The sequence below is a fragment of the Musa acuminata genome, chromosome BXJ3-1 (assembly GCF_036884655.1).
Source record: "Musa acuminata AAA Group cultivar baxijiao chromosome BXJ3-1, Cavendish_Baxijiao_AAA, whole genome shotgun sequence".
Taxonomy (NCBI): Eukaryota; Viridiplantae; Streptophyta; class Magnoliopsida; order Zingiberales; family Musaceae; genus Musa; species Musa acuminata.
Window position 1 is genome coordinate 2,581,088 of NC_088349.1, and position 15,348 is coordinate 2,596,435.

The window sequence follows — 15,348 nt, forward strand, 5'->3', positions numbered from 1 at the left end:
CATTGTGAATGCAAATATATTATGTGGAACTCTTAATGCTTCATATTGGCCTCTTCAGTGTGGTATTGATTCCATAACATGAATGCAAATGATTCATCTAATTGCAATGCACAACAGGGTAATCTAGAGTCTTTCATTTTCACTCAACTACTCAGAACCCTGAATAGTGCATAACAGAAGTTTTCTGGTAACAAAGTATTCTCATGAAAATCCCTAAGGTTGTTACACTCGGCCAATGATTTGTGAAAAAAAAAAAAAAGATTTGTCACGATTGTGTAAAGCAAACAGCAGATGTTGATAAATCTTGTAGATATCATCCATATTTATCATTTTTTTTCTCTTTTTGATGCAAAGATAAACGGTGAAGACGAAACTTAATTCCAAAATCTTGCTATCGACTGTCAGTCCTTATCAGCTAAGATAGCTATCATCATTTGTTTCTGCCCTTCTTATGCTTCCGAGGGGGAGGCTTCTTTCCACCCTTCTTGTTTGATCGGTGCTTTGCAACTCGTTTCAGTGGTTTCTTCTTCACATCTAGGCCTTGCCTCTTTTCAGCTTTGCTTCCGACCATAGGTATAGCATTTGTTTGATTAAAATCATCCTTTTCGTGGGAGATTGCACTTGTTGTAACTGTAATTGTCGTGTCCTCATCTTCATACATCTTTGTTTCTTCAAAAGAAAAAATAGTGGTGTAAGCTAAATTCTTGTTCCAATTGCACAAGAATCGATCAATACATCTGATGATGATCTTCATTCACTATTGACAACAAAGTTCCCATATCAATTATTTACTTGCAGTAATACAACATTACCTGAAACAGATGCCATCATGACCTGATTATCTTGTTCAGAATCACCTGCATTGTCAGGTTCTGAAACAGCAGCCAGTGGATCCTCTGAAGATAAAACTCTTCCATATAAAGCCATTTCTCTTTCTTGTTTCCTCTACACCAAAATAAAAGAGCAAGTTCACAAATCAAGAACAACCATATGCTAGTCAGAAAAAAATTTCCCACACACATCAATAATTGCTGTTTAAAGCAATTATTATAACCATAATTTGGATTCCTTAATAACTCTGCCTTGCATTTCAAACCGCCAACATTAATCAATTTCTTCTTATTATAAAGCTACTTTACTTATTTTCCTATGTTGCTTGACCAATTATATATTCAATCAACTAATGTTGCCAAAAGTTTTCATAATAAATTATTTTGTGAGTCACTATTGTTCAGCCAGACCAATGCATGAGGCTTGGGGCACTGCAAGATCAGGAAGAGCTGATGTAGGTAGTCTTATCCTTACAAGCAAATTATTTGTGACAGAAACTCCACATTTAAGCCACTAAAGAGCAATTAGCTATATTAATATGCAAAATAGTTTGACCATCATTGGCCAGTTACTCTCAATGTACATGTTTATATTCATTTAACGAGGTTATATAGGAAACGCAAAGAAGGAAGCTTTAAAAATGATGAAAGTGGGAAGAGTACAAGACTGATTGACTCTCGGACTAGTAATATCGATTGGTATGAAGGACATTTTAAAAGTTATAGCCTCCTACCAAGTGCTCCTTAGTTTGAGAAAAAACTCAGTTTCAAATATAAAAAGCGAGAAAGAAACAATTACTAACTAATGATAATTCTATTGCAATAAAGAAAGATAACAAATAAAGATACAACCCTACTCTTAGAATTGTTATAACCCACAAAATTTAGGGACCAACATAATTTAGGGGAGACAAGTTTGCTTTTGTGGAAATATCATAATCCACAAAATTCATCTAAAGACATGTTTAGAACTCTCTAAAGATGTCTCAACGGTTTTCCCAACCCAAGTTGCAACCAAAATAGGACTTGATAAGGATACAAAGAATTGACTCTAAACTCAACCATGCTGAAAATATCAGATATACATCCGAAAATAAGAGAAAATTAATCTATGGCGGAAAGACCTTTGTCCATGATAGGGTCTCCAAGGGGTGTTACAGTCCGACTACTCTATAACAACTCCCTATAAAATACCATCATGATATTATGAAGAAAATATTATGTAAGAACTAGGATGGTAGAGGCATTTGCTTTCTCAAGCAGGCAAATCAGGTTTGACTCAGTCTGCTGAGAATACTGATCCTATGCATCCTCTAAAGATGTCCTCGATCCCTGAAAAACGTATTAGGTTTGACTCAGGTTTGCCCAAAAATGCTCCCTAACTGTTGCAACTGAACCAATTTTTAAACTAGTTGCAGATCAGAGTGCATGATTGACATGCTATCTTAAACTGGAATTGGGAATAAATTCACATTCGACATGTGCCATGTTGGAAAAAACTGATAGTTTCCAGTAAGGCATTAAATGGTGTGTTGCAAGCAAAAAAATAATCTTAGAAGTTATGAAGCATAGATTACTGCAAAAAACCCCCCTCCAAGTCTTCTCTTCCTCCTTTTCTCCCTCCTTACCTTCCTAGTCCAAGATCAGTTGGTCAATTAAAGGTGCACTTGCTAAAATATGATTGCAATAAGTCATAGGGATAAAGCATAAATGATTGTGCAGTGACCCTCCTCTTCTCTCCTCCCTTATATCTCTCCATGCTAGTCCAAGATAATTTTAGTAAATAAGGGGTTCTCTTGCAATATTATTTGGCAAAGAGGAAAAGGCCATTCAATAAAACAATTTGGATCCATGAGGATGTAAAAGCATCATAAAGTGCACTTCCAAAATCTTTTCTTTCTTTTTTGTCTAGGAATGAAGATTGCTACAAACTCAAGGTGAAAGTAGATCTATAATATAGTTTGGTAAAGTCTGAATTTTTATATATATACTTTTGCTAGACTCTTAATCCCATTGGTAGTTAACCCACCACACTCCTACCATTGAACAGTGTTAAGAGGATAAATATTCAGCCCTACCCCTAAGCATGGAAGCATTATTTCTATGACGTAGCCGTGATACCCTAGTTACAATGAAGCAACCTTTACAAGAGCATAATAGTCTATCCTCCATCAAGGCCTTAACTGTTTTATTTCTAATTTTTCCTCGAATACTCCTTTCAACAAACTGATAATCAAAACCTATCAACTTTGACTTTCTAATTCGCTTCGAAACAACATTATGAAAGTTATTTCAGAAGAACAGAAAAGATATTTTTCATATGAATTTCACAAGTAAAATCACAAAGTCAAGACCAAGGTCTGCAGTACCGAACTGTACCGCCCGGTATGAGCGGTACGTACCGGTCCAACCGATTGTCGGTACACGGACCGTCTGTTACCGGTCCGAGTGCACAGTAGCACTGTAGCAGTGCTACAGTATTCGGCACACCTAGGTATACCACTCGGTATACCGTACTGTACCGGTACCGAGCCCAGATCGAAATACCGGTACGGTACAGTATTGCAAACCTTGATCAAGACCACCAGATTCATGGTCTTTCAGTTCAAAATGATCTAGTATGAAATATAAAATTGTTGATATCTTCTACAGTAAACACTCTCCATCATAGTACAACACTTCTGAAAATAGACTCCATGTACATATATTATAACTTTGGGCCATTCTAGAATCTTTTTTTTTCTAGCTTAATATCTGTCATCATATATTTCTCAAAAATTTCACAACAAACATACTGTAAGTTATCATTTTGAGCTATGTTTAGACAATCAACTATCCATATGGAAAATAAATTTACTGATTATAGTCAACAGAAAACTAAATATCACAACTTAATGATATTAAACAGTTCCTTGTTTGTCTCTCTTATTTTATTACATTGTCTCCAGGCATGGTTTTGCTTCAAATAATCATGGAAAAAACTGATGTTTGATGTATAAATACGTAACATACATCTCTATTCATGGAGAGTGATTTCTTTATTCTTTGTATGCACTACAAGAGTACTCGTCTTGTGTCTATCAGAATGCAATAACCTAGTCAAAGTGTTTCTTTCTTTAACTTGCATTAAAAGTAATTCACAAAACATATTAACAAAAGAGACAAACCTTCTTACGAGCCTCAATCCGCTTCAATCTATCCTTTTCTTGCAACTGCCTCTGAGCTTCTTTTCTCCTTTTCTTCTTTCTTTTATGGAACCCAGTAACAAAGTCCCTGCCACATAAATGCTTGTTAACTAGGATTTTCAATTATATATGATACCTAGCAAAAATCTTCTGCAATTTTCAATAGATAATTGTTTTCACAATTAGACAAGACAGGATATTTTGTAAAATAAGTACACTGCTAGTCAAATTTTCAAATACCACATCTTATCAAAATAGGAGCGGAAAGCTGTTAAAGTAACCAATTTATTTCTGATGTAGGTAGGAAGCAAGAGAACAGAACATAAGCATGCCCGTATCCTGATAACATAAATTCGAAAAGGCTGCTCAAGATAGTTATAATAACACACCACCCTGGTCTCAATGTCATCATTAGCTCAATGACATATAATTTTTGGGTCGAACGAAACAAAATACCCGGATAAAAAAAAAATCCGCCTTTGACATCTACAAGATAAATTTCGCTAGGGTTTTTCTCGCCATCGGGATCAGGAAATCACAGAGGACCAACCAACGACTATTTCTTAGAAAAAGAAAAGCAAAGAACGCACAGAACCAAAGCAAAAAAAAAGCTACAAGAGATCGTTTGATTAGCATGAGTGTGCCTGAGCTCTTTGTCGTTGAAACCGACGGTGAGAGCTTTGTTTCTCAGAGCCCTCTTCTTGATATGCTTTGGCACCATGACCGTAGACAGTTGCCCCACCACCACTCCCTCATCGAAGTCATCTTCTTCTTCGCCCGACATCCTCCGCCGCCGCTTCGCCCTCTTTCCCTCGAGCAAATTGGTTTCCAGCCAAACAGGGCGGCACATAAAGTGCGAACCATGCAGTACTAGAAGTTTAGTTCACGTGATATGCACGTGACATTGTGCCGTTAAAAGAATCACAGCGCATGGGACATTTGAGTATGGGATGGGGAAACGGCCCCTCCTCGATCGGTGACGACGTTCCATAAAACCCGAACCAACATGAACCTTCTTAAACCGGGAAGCGAACCGAACCGAACCGAACCGCGATGAACTCACTGTCCATCTGCGGCGGATTTGAGGGGTTAACTAGAGCTGTTCCTCGCCTGTAACTTCCCCAACCCTAAAGCCACAGAGACACAGAGATCAATGGCGGGCGAGAACAAACCCAAATCCAATTCCAACGACAACAACTACAGTAAGGGGAAGAAGAGGAAGTATCTTCCGCATGGGGTAAATGTTATCTTCCTGTACAAGAATCTAAAGTGATGAAGGCACTCGTGCCTTTTCCCCTTTCTCGTTCGTTGTTCTGTTTGATGATTCGTGTAGTGACGACGCAGAAACCGGTGAAGAAGGGATTGTATCCGCTGCGCCCCGGCGTACAGGGGGTTTTCCTTACTTGCGATGGAGGAAGGGAGCGCCAGGCGACCAATGAAGCGCTTAATCTCCTAGAAACCGTCCGTTCTAACTCTTTCCTGCTGGTTTCTTTCATTCTTATGGTTGAGATTCTGGTTTTGGTTTGCTTCCCAAATCTAATATTTACTCGGCCTTATTGTTGTTTCCATTGGGTTTTGTTCTGAGTCGTAAAACCGTTGTTGATGTTGTTTTAGCCTCTTTGCTATTGGTTTTGGTTTCATTTTGGGTTTCTGCAGCCAAAATCAGATTCTTTTTTTTTCCATTCTTGTTTATTCTTTAGTACTATCCCATAAGCTTATGCTTCGATCGTTTCTGTGTTCCAACATGTTTTAGCCTTAGAAACCATTGGTTATGGTCTATGTGCTTTGCTTGACATTGTTGTTTGCTATCAGTAAATTAGTGAACTTAATCTTTGTGTACCTTTAGTTTTAGCATTTATTTAAAAGTGGCCTCCTCGTTGATCCATATTTTGGTTCAAACATCTCATGAATTTGATGTTATACATGTATGAAATGGCTAGGATACATTCTGATGGTATCTCTGGTTCGTTTGATGTGCAGTACTATGAAGAGCTAGTGCATGGGAAAAAGTCAGTTGTTAAATGTGGTGCTGTTCCTAGTAAACCATTGAATAAAATAATTAAATTCAGGGATTCTGATTCTTCTAGTGATGAAGATGAGGATAGTCCTCATGCAGATGAGTCAGATGCTTCCCTACGAGATCATGGGGACCTACAAACAAAGAAGGTGAAAGAAGATGCCTCTCCTAGTCATGAAAAGGAACCAGAAATGCAGAAACCTGCAGAAGAAAGTGAGGACTTACCATCAAAAAAGCAACGTGTCAATACATGTGCAGCTAAAATGGAAAATGTAGAAAGTACTAAAACTGATGATAAACCTATTGATGAGTTAATTGAAGATGAACTCAGAGAGCTAGGAGACAGGAACAAGGTTGGTTTCCATTGTGAATACTGAATAGTGCATTTATCTCTGCAGTTTGATCTTGCTCTTGCTGCTTTTTTGGTAGAATATGAAAATTATTATTGCTCAAACAATAATCTGAGCTTTCTGTGTTATGAACTAAAAACTGAAATATATCATTTAATTGCATATATTTTTCGCTTTGCAGGTTTTCTTGTTATCCTTTTCTGTTTGATAAAAATATTGAAAGGAACATTCAGTTATAATTTTGTCAATGCCATTGTCATTGTCACTTTTTAATGGTCATCATTGTCCTATTCTTCTCTACTTCTTGGGCACCTATCTTCTTGGACCTTGCAGTATATTTGACAAAAAATGATGGGGAACAAAATAATTTCTACATTTTTCAATTTTATTTTTTATTTGTTTCTTCTTAGAAATACTAGTCGTAAGGATGTTCGACATGGGCACATATGCATATATTCGTCTTTTGTTAATTGCTGAATGCTGTATTTTATGTTTCCTTCATATTTGCTAGATCGACTTGATGTTCAACTATTTATGGTATAATCACTTTGAAAATATTGAATTGATATTTAAAGCACTGAAACATAAAAAAGTTGTCATTAGTTGGGATATAATGGATTAATATCTTCCTGATCTTTAGAATATTTTGTCTTTTAGTTCCTGGTAATTTTCATACTCAAGCTTTCAACTAATGTAATTAGATTACTTCTCAATGTATTGGATCTATTTCAACAAAATGAGGAGATCAATATAGTTCATAGAGTAAAATAAGTTGATTAAAGTGGATAGGAGTATTGGCGATTTTGTGTTTTCATCAAGTGCATGCTATATTAAAAGGAAAATTTTAGTATGGATCTGAGTTTGTAGGTTAGCCATACTTTATAGATCTGAGTGCTGGGCTGCTGTGAAATATATAGAAAAAATATGTGTCTGTGTAGTTGAGATGATAACGTCAAGAAAAATGTATGGAGTTACTAAAAAAATATTTAGCTCTGATAGAGAATAAAACAAGAGATTTATAATCTAATATGATATGCACATGTTTTAAGAAGATCCACAGATATTGTGGTTAGATAAGGTTAGATAATTATTATTGGTGGTATGAGCAAAGATGGGGATATAAGAAAACTTTATTATAAACAATTAGCTGGAGATATCGCATTGGACATAATTCAATGGTGGGACAAGCTCCATGTAGTTGAATCAAACTAGTTAGAAAATTATGGCATGTTATATTTATAATTTTCTTATTGATTTTAATTTTAATTTTGATAATTAAAATGCATCCTTAGATCCTCTACTTTTATGTTCACTCATACATCAAATTCTCGTGCAGCTTTTTCCATGAAATATATTGTTATACATAATCAATAGTCGTTAGGCATTAAGTCTTTGGAACATTTGGTAGGTCCATTTCTATAATTTTTTTATCATTCTCCTTTCTTTTTCCTATTTGTTTTGCTTACTCTCTTTGAAACTAAAATTTCTAAAACATTTATATTGAAAAACAGAGGCATTTTGTGAGCCTTGACTCAGGTTGTAATGGTGTTGTCTTTATTCAAATGCACAAACGAGCTGGAGATCCTAGCCCTACTGAGATTGTACAGCACATGATGACTAATGCTGCTTCTACAAAGAAGCATATGTCAAGGTCCAATTTTCATTCTTCATATCTTATCTGCAGTTTACATACACCATCTTTGTTACTGTAGTTGTTCTCATAATTGTAGAAAGTACAATTTGATCAAATTCAGTGCTCTCCTACCAGGTTCATACTGAGGGTTATACCAGTTGAGTTGACATGTTATGCATCAGAACAGGAAATTTCAAAAGCAATTAAACCAATTATTGAACAACACTTTCCTAACGAAGCTCCTATTCCACAAAAGGTATGGGTGCAATTATATATCCTGCCATTTTCTTCTTTTAATGATATTTTATTTTATCTTAAATATTCTTTCTGATCATGTTTATATAAGTCTAACAAGGATATATTTTACTCATTAAAGATCATGGAAGAAACAGGGAGTAAAGAATGTGACAGTTTGCTTGAAAAAGCATCTAGCTACCTTTGATGTATGCTTAGTCCTTTGATGTTTCTTTTGTAACTTTATTATTAGCTATAGTTTTGATTCTTTACCTCTAGTCATCTTAATATATCCTTCTTTAGAGGGTAAAAGGATGAATGCATATCCTGCCTATTTTGTTACTAATAACTTATAATACAATAAAAGTTTTTTTATGGATTAATAAGTCATATGGAACGAGACTAGAAAATAGAGAGGATAAGAAATAAAAAGAAGGAACTAAGAGGAGTGGATACAAGATATGTGTAATGCACACCCACAACAGATATTTGTTTAAAGCCATCAAATTGCTTAAGTGGCTCTCTCCCCATAGATCCCTTTTTATAGATCACTAGATAGTCTAACTGGGAGAGTGGCAGCGGCAATGCAGTGGGCAGGAAGTGGTGATGCAATGGCTAGGCAGTGGCAGTGATGGGTGGGGCGGCAGAGGATTAGAGAGAGACAGAGAGATGGAAAATAAATTTTGATGGGTATCAATCCACTTTTTTTTTGCTGTTCTTGGTGAGGTCAGTAAATATTGTATGATATGTATTTATCTGATCAGTATTTGAGAACTTTCTTGGAAGTATGATATTTCCAATCAACTCAAGGTCCAATAATGGTCTCCTATAACTTTGGTCTGATAAACGATCACTCTTGAAGATTAGTATAGACGATGAACTTAAGGATGGGAGATCATGGATTGAAAAATTGGGTGTACTTGTTAATATAGAACAATATTTACCAGTCCAAAGCTCAATTGGTACATGAACCAATCAGTTCACAATTCATACTTGACATATTGCGAGGTACAAGTACCACACTGGTTCCTTTAAACCCACTAGCAGCCTTTTCTTCCCATTTCGTCATCCTTTGTGTTCTCACTCTCCAATCTTTTTCTTTCTCAAATTCACTTCTACTGTTGCCACTAGTCATTGGTTGCAACTAGGAAGCAAAACTGTTCCTGTTTATGCTCTGTTACCAGTAATTTTTGTCGTTGCCACCCTGTCTCTTCCCTAACCAGTTTTGATGCATCTAGGGCTTTGCTTCTTTTATTATATTTAATCAATTTAGGATTTGAGTCTTGTGATCTAAGTCATGTTAGTTTTTGTTTACGTTTGATTTAGGTTCAATGAATTGTTTTTTGTAGTCAATTCATAATTTATTTTGATGTTTTTTAGGTTTAAGTGATATATTATGTCAATCTTCTCTCTAATTCTTGTCAGGGTTTGGTACCTTTAGTGCGTTGTTGGTTTTGTCACATGTGCTGGACTAATAACAAGTATTTTTCTTATTTGTTTGTTTTGACTGATTTAAAAGTATTTCCTATTTTGTTTAACTTCTTGTAAATCTATTCCTAATTTATAAGGATTATTTAGGATTTTTTTGGCAGTTTCCTTATTGTGGAAATGACATTTCCGATTCTGAGGGGATTAGTTTTATGATCATGAGAAGATTCTTAATTTTGTAGAGATTAGTTTCTTGATTTTCAGCAGATTAGTTTTCTGATCTTTCATGACTTAGTTTCTCCATTTTGTTGTTGCAACAAGTTTCTTGGAACAAAGCTGTTATGTAATTCTTTGTTATATGCAGTTTGCAGTGCTATATGAAGCACGATCTAATACAGGTATTGAGAGGATGACAATTATAGATGCAGTTGCAAAATCTGTTCCTCAGCCACATAAAGTGGACCTTAAGAACCCGGATAAGACCATCATAGTCCAGATTGTAAAGGTATAAAAACACTGCAGGGTGTTTTAATTTTTCATATGCTTTCATTCGTAGTTTTCAGTGCACAAAATTCAACTTGTTATTTTGATGATTAACATGTCTGCTAATAAACATGTTTTCAAAGCAATAAATTTGAATGCCTGCAATGATGTGTTCTTAAACTGACATTTATTCTATGATGGACCTTGTTTGTACAGGGATTTTTTTTTTTCAGCTTGTGCTCTGATATCAGTTCCATAGAATCATATTAAAACTATTTGCTGACTAAGTTTAGCTGTTTAAAACTTTTGGCGAATAGTTCTTGGCATCTCTGGATGTTCATGATGGATAATTTCAAATGCACGAGGCAAAATGAGTTCACATTGATTCTGAGAGTCTAGGGTGGGAAGCTCAATGTGAACCTTTTAAGTTAAATCTGACCCAACTTGGACACAACTCGTATAGCATAACTTGGGCTCATGGGCTGGGTTCAGGTCAAGAGATCTTGACATGCTATCAGATTGACTGAACATATCAGTTCTTCTGAGGTTCAGTTTGACCTGAATCAAGTTGATCTGAATCTAATGTCTTGACTTATTGATCTGATCTGTTTTAATCTGATCTATTTATGGTCAGATTCAGATAAAAATTTGACCCCATTAATGGGTTGGATGGAGTTCAGATAATCTGTACATGTTTTGACTATTCACGTTTCAAGTTGACCTGACCTTACATGACCCTAGAAAATGTATTTTAAAAACAAAGGAGAGCAAAAGAAAGAAAATGATTCTTAGATATTGGCTTTTAAAAATGTCCTCTGAAACAAGCATTTTATCTTGCTAATTTTACTATGTTGAAAATCAAGTTATATCTTCTGGACATATTGCTTGATTTCAACGTTGCTAATATCATTAATTTGATATTTCATATTTCATATACAAATATTGACAAAGGATTCAAGCTTCGTTGGGACTTCTATTATCAAAGTTGATGCCACCAAAACCAGCTACAACTTATTTCTATTGTTTACAAGGTTGACCTGTGTGAAGTTTCTTCATAGCAAACTGAAAGTCATTTCAGTAGGCAATTTAGTATACAGTTCATCTCAAGGTTTTGAATACCGGTCAAGCCAATACATTCTAATCAGTATTTTTCTGGAACATATAACTGGATACTAGCACAATACTATTCATTTTTAACATTTGTATTATTTTATTCAATGATACTGGGCAGCATAAGTTGGTGCACCACCCAGTATACTAATAATGTACTGATCCTGTAGGTTATGGAAACCAGCATTTAATTCTTCTGTTCATGTTATATTGTGGACTGTTATCCAGTAGCACAATACAGAAATGACATTTAGAATCCATAGCAGGCACTTCCTTACCATTATAAACAATTATACTTCACAACTGATGTTTACAGGTGCAAGTATTTTGTCTGTTGTACAATTTCTTTTTTTCTCTTTTCTACAAGTCTTTAGATATAACATCTCCTAATTGTCTTTTCTTAATCATGAACCACAGCTGACCATACAATTATTTACAAGACATTCCTATAAATCTAAGGGGCTCTCAGTAGTCACACGACAGCCTAGATGCCCTTATATTGTAGATATTGTTTCGGCTTTAGTGTTAACAAAAAGTTGTGCTTTATGTATACTTCATACTTACAAGAGAGGAATTATTATGTTGTACAACAAAAGCAAAACTATAAGTCTCAACATTTTGGGGTTGGCTATATGGATTTTTTACCGCTATTGAGATCTATAAAAAGCCATTGAGATCTTTTTAGGTCTTCCTCTTCCTCTTTTCTTATTATTTTTCTATCTTTCTTAGTAAGTTCACACATCAATCTCAACATTCTTATCTTAATAATACGACTTTTTGTACATGTTTTTTAACTGCCTAACACTTTCGAAAAGAATCTCTCCATTAATTGCTTCTGTTGTTCTATGCTGAACCTACCATGCCTCAATTGAATTAATCATTGAGTGAGTTGCGGGCAACATAGGGAATAAAATGGAAACTAGGAGCATTCATGACTTTCTTATCCCTTCTAATTGAAGTTGACCTCCAATTGTTTTGTAATTTTTTTTTTAATATCAAAGGTATTCGGTGATCACAAAAGACTCTTGACATCCCTCGTCATTTTAACTATCCTATTTTTTACTCTATGAATAATGTTTTCATCAATCTCTCAATTTTACTGAATGATTGATCCAAGATACCTAAAGCTTTTACTAAAGGAACATGTTGTCCATCCAACTTTTATGGTTGATCATCTAGATTGAAAACCAAATTGATTTTCAGAGACATTTGTTTCAAGCGTTATCCTATGTTCGATAACTCTTTCTCAAAGTTTTATAATAAACTCATTATTTTAATTTATCTATAATTAGAATAGTTTTGAATGTCACATTTGTTCTTTTAAATTAGTACTTAAAAACTCTTTCTTCGTTCATCAAGCATCTTTTTAAATCTTATAATTTTGTTAAATACACTAGTTAATTAGGCTATTCTCTTGTCCTCTAAATTTTTTCAAACTTTAATAGGGATATCATTAGGTTCCATACTCTTAGTTATTTTTATTTTTTTTAGGCATCTTTTACTTCATTAGCTTTAATTTTATGAACAAATATATGATTATTAAATTTATTACTATTATTTATCATTAATACAAAGTCTTGTGTAGAATATTTATTAAATTAATTTATAAAAAAATTCTTCATCTTTTCTTAATTTCATTATCATTAACAAGTAATTATCCTCTATGACTGGGAGGGGTTTAGCTACTTCCCATATTCATAAACCTAAATCTTTTACACCTTTGATGATTTCACGTGGGCTGTTTTATTATTTACTTACCATATGGTCAATATGGCCTGCCAGGGTTTTCTTAACACCAATATCATTTTTGGAATCATCTGATTCGTCATAGGAAGTTGTAAAGCTTTCTTCTTACATGGTTATCATAATACTTCAATTTGAAAAATCCTTTGCTAAACTTCAGATTGCTTTTTAGCTAGTTATCTGATTGTGAGACTGATACGTGAAACTTTCTTCAGACTATTTGCTTGATAGGGGTGGTTGAAAGGTACAAGCAGCTTTCCAAGTACAACCTGAGGGAACTGACATCGCCCAAGCAATAGCAACATCAAGCAACACATCAATATAAGTTATCTGAGCTCTCGTTTATTTCCTTGAGAACCGATGACATGTTGCTAAGAGGATTGATGTTGAAAAATTCCAAGAGCTCTACAGAAGTTTAGAAGTATTGTCCGTGTGGTGTAACTGACCAGCCGTGTGCACCAAGATTTATGATTTTCTATTTTCAGGTCAAAAACTGAACTGGCGCCATCATCCATGAGAACAAAACCTTATTTCCGAACTTCCATACGGAAGTTTGTTATATATTTGATTAATTATGTACTGATGCAACACGCTAGGAAGAGTACATGTTCTTTTTCCATTCAAAGCAGTATTTTATTTCCTGCCAAAACTGTTAGAATAACTAGATGGTTAGTGGATATGTATCACTAACCTCATAAACTTGTTTCACCATTATTGCTTAAATATTTGCAATTTTGTGCTAGATTTTGGCTACAGCTAGTAGGTTCTCCCATATAAGCTGGTGGTAAGAAACAAGGGCAGCATTTGACCTAAACAGGTTAGCTCTACCTTGCTACGTTAACCGTATCAGTATGCTTGTTTTCGTCCTTTGGTAAATTTTGTTGAAATTTCAAGTGCTAAACTAAATTTTCCTGCATCATTAATCTTCTCCATGAGCAGTCGATTTATGCTTTTGTCTTGGTCGTTTATTATATGGAAAGGTTACATATCATCAAGTGCTCTTTTATTCTTTTTCTAAAGGGAAAAAATAGAAATTTATAAATCTTTATTGACAAAAGAAAATGATTTCATTCGTGCCAACATGAATCAAAACATCTGAGTATGAAGAAAATGAATTGCTTTTCTCTTGAGATTAATTGCTCTCATGTGACTACCATTGGGAGGGTGTTTTATCGTATAATTGAAGGGTTAATTACATATTATCCATTGTAGTTAGATATTTTTAACATCTTGATTTCTAGATTTAAAAAAATTTATATTAGAATTTCTATGGTTATCATAATGTCATCGATTTTATTGATAGAAGCACAAAAACGATAGACAAAAAAATAATTTTAACGTTTCAATTACGTTTTTTATGATGATAGATGATGATGTCGATGGGAGTTACGGATGGTTGTAGTTGAGAGAGAGCGATGACAAGAGGTGAGGTAAAGGGAGAGAAGGAAAGGAGGAATAGGACAACACAGATATTGACGCTTTGCATTTATTTTAACGTTGCTCGGTAATTGCATTGATGTTGATGTAGATGTAGAGTAACGTTATCCTTTCTCGCATTATTGTCAGTATCGATGTAGATATAGAATGACACTACTTTGCACATATATTTACATCGACATTGATGTAGATGTCAAATGACCCTTTTGTCACTTTGCATTTATGTTGATGTCGATGTTGATGTCGACGCAATTGTCGAACGACATTAACGCAAATGCAGAGTATATTTATATCATTTTTTTTCTCTTATTTTGCTTCACCTCTTATTGTTATTTTTTTTTCTCATCCAGTCATTCATAGTTCTATCACCATTGAAAACATAATTATAATGTTGAAATTATCTTTTTTTCATCATTTGTATTCTTTTGTTGGTAAAACTAACGATATTGGGATAAATAAAATTAGATGTTTTACTTTTTATATAACTATAGCTATTCCAATCTAAAATTTTTAATTGAACAATTATAGTTAAAATTGAATGACTTTCGAATCGAGCATCACCAACTGTGCACGATGCATGCACCAAGACTCTTCACTTCTCTATAGTCGAGTAACGATGGCACTACTCAAAAGCAGCAATTCTCCACTAAAAAATAAAAACTCTATGTGCAGCACGTCTTGCAATTTTCCAATGACTCCAGTAAAATTACTACTTTGATATACATGACCTATAAAGTCAAAGCCTATCTCACTAAATCCTGCATTAGTCGGACATGGAGAGTTGACTTAAAATAAAGTCATAACTTATGTGCACCAGCCTCGTAATTTATCTTATGGTTTTATAGCAATCAAATTCATTGACTTAAAATAAAAAAAATGGTAATTCTAAGAGTAAACT

General features: G+C 34.5%; 2 protein-coding genes across 2 annotated transcripts; one reads left to right on the forward strand and one right to left on the reverse strand.

The window, feature by feature from the left end:
- Nucleotides 1-101: 101 nt before the first annotated feature.
- On the reverse strand, nucleotides 102-4,880 carry LOC135628171 (ribosomal RNA-processing protein 17-like). The gene is made up of 4 exons (XM_065134707.1): nucleotides 4,660-4,880; nucleotides 3,998-4,103; nucleotides 813-945; nucleotides 102-669 (listed from the first exon to the last, which is right to left on the reverse strand). The coding sequence occupies exons 1-4, from the start codon at nucleotides 4,863-4,865 to the stop codon at nucleotides 431-433; spliced, it is 684 nt and encodes a 227-aa protein (XP_064990779.1). The 5' UTR covers nucleotides 4,866-4,880; the 3' UTR covers nucleotides 102-430.
- Nucleotides 4,881-5,098: 218 nt separating this feature from the next.
- LOC103988572 (uncharacterized) lies at nucleotides 5,099-13,755 on the forward strand. Its single transcript, XM_009407154.3, has 7 exons — nucleotides 5,099-5,252; nucleotides 5,360-5,476; nucleotides 5,996-6,385; nucleotides 7,894-8,033; nucleotides 8,151-8,271; nucleotides 10,042-10,182; nucleotides 13,229-13,755. Exons 1-7 carry the CDS (start codon nucleotides 5,169-5,171, stop codon nucleotides 13,310-13,312), a joined length of 1,077 nt encoding a protein of 358 aa, XP_009405429.2. The 5' UTR covers nucleotides 5,099-5,168; the 3' UTR covers nucleotides 13,313-13,755.
- Nucleotides 13,756-15,348: the final 1,593 nt, after the last annotated feature.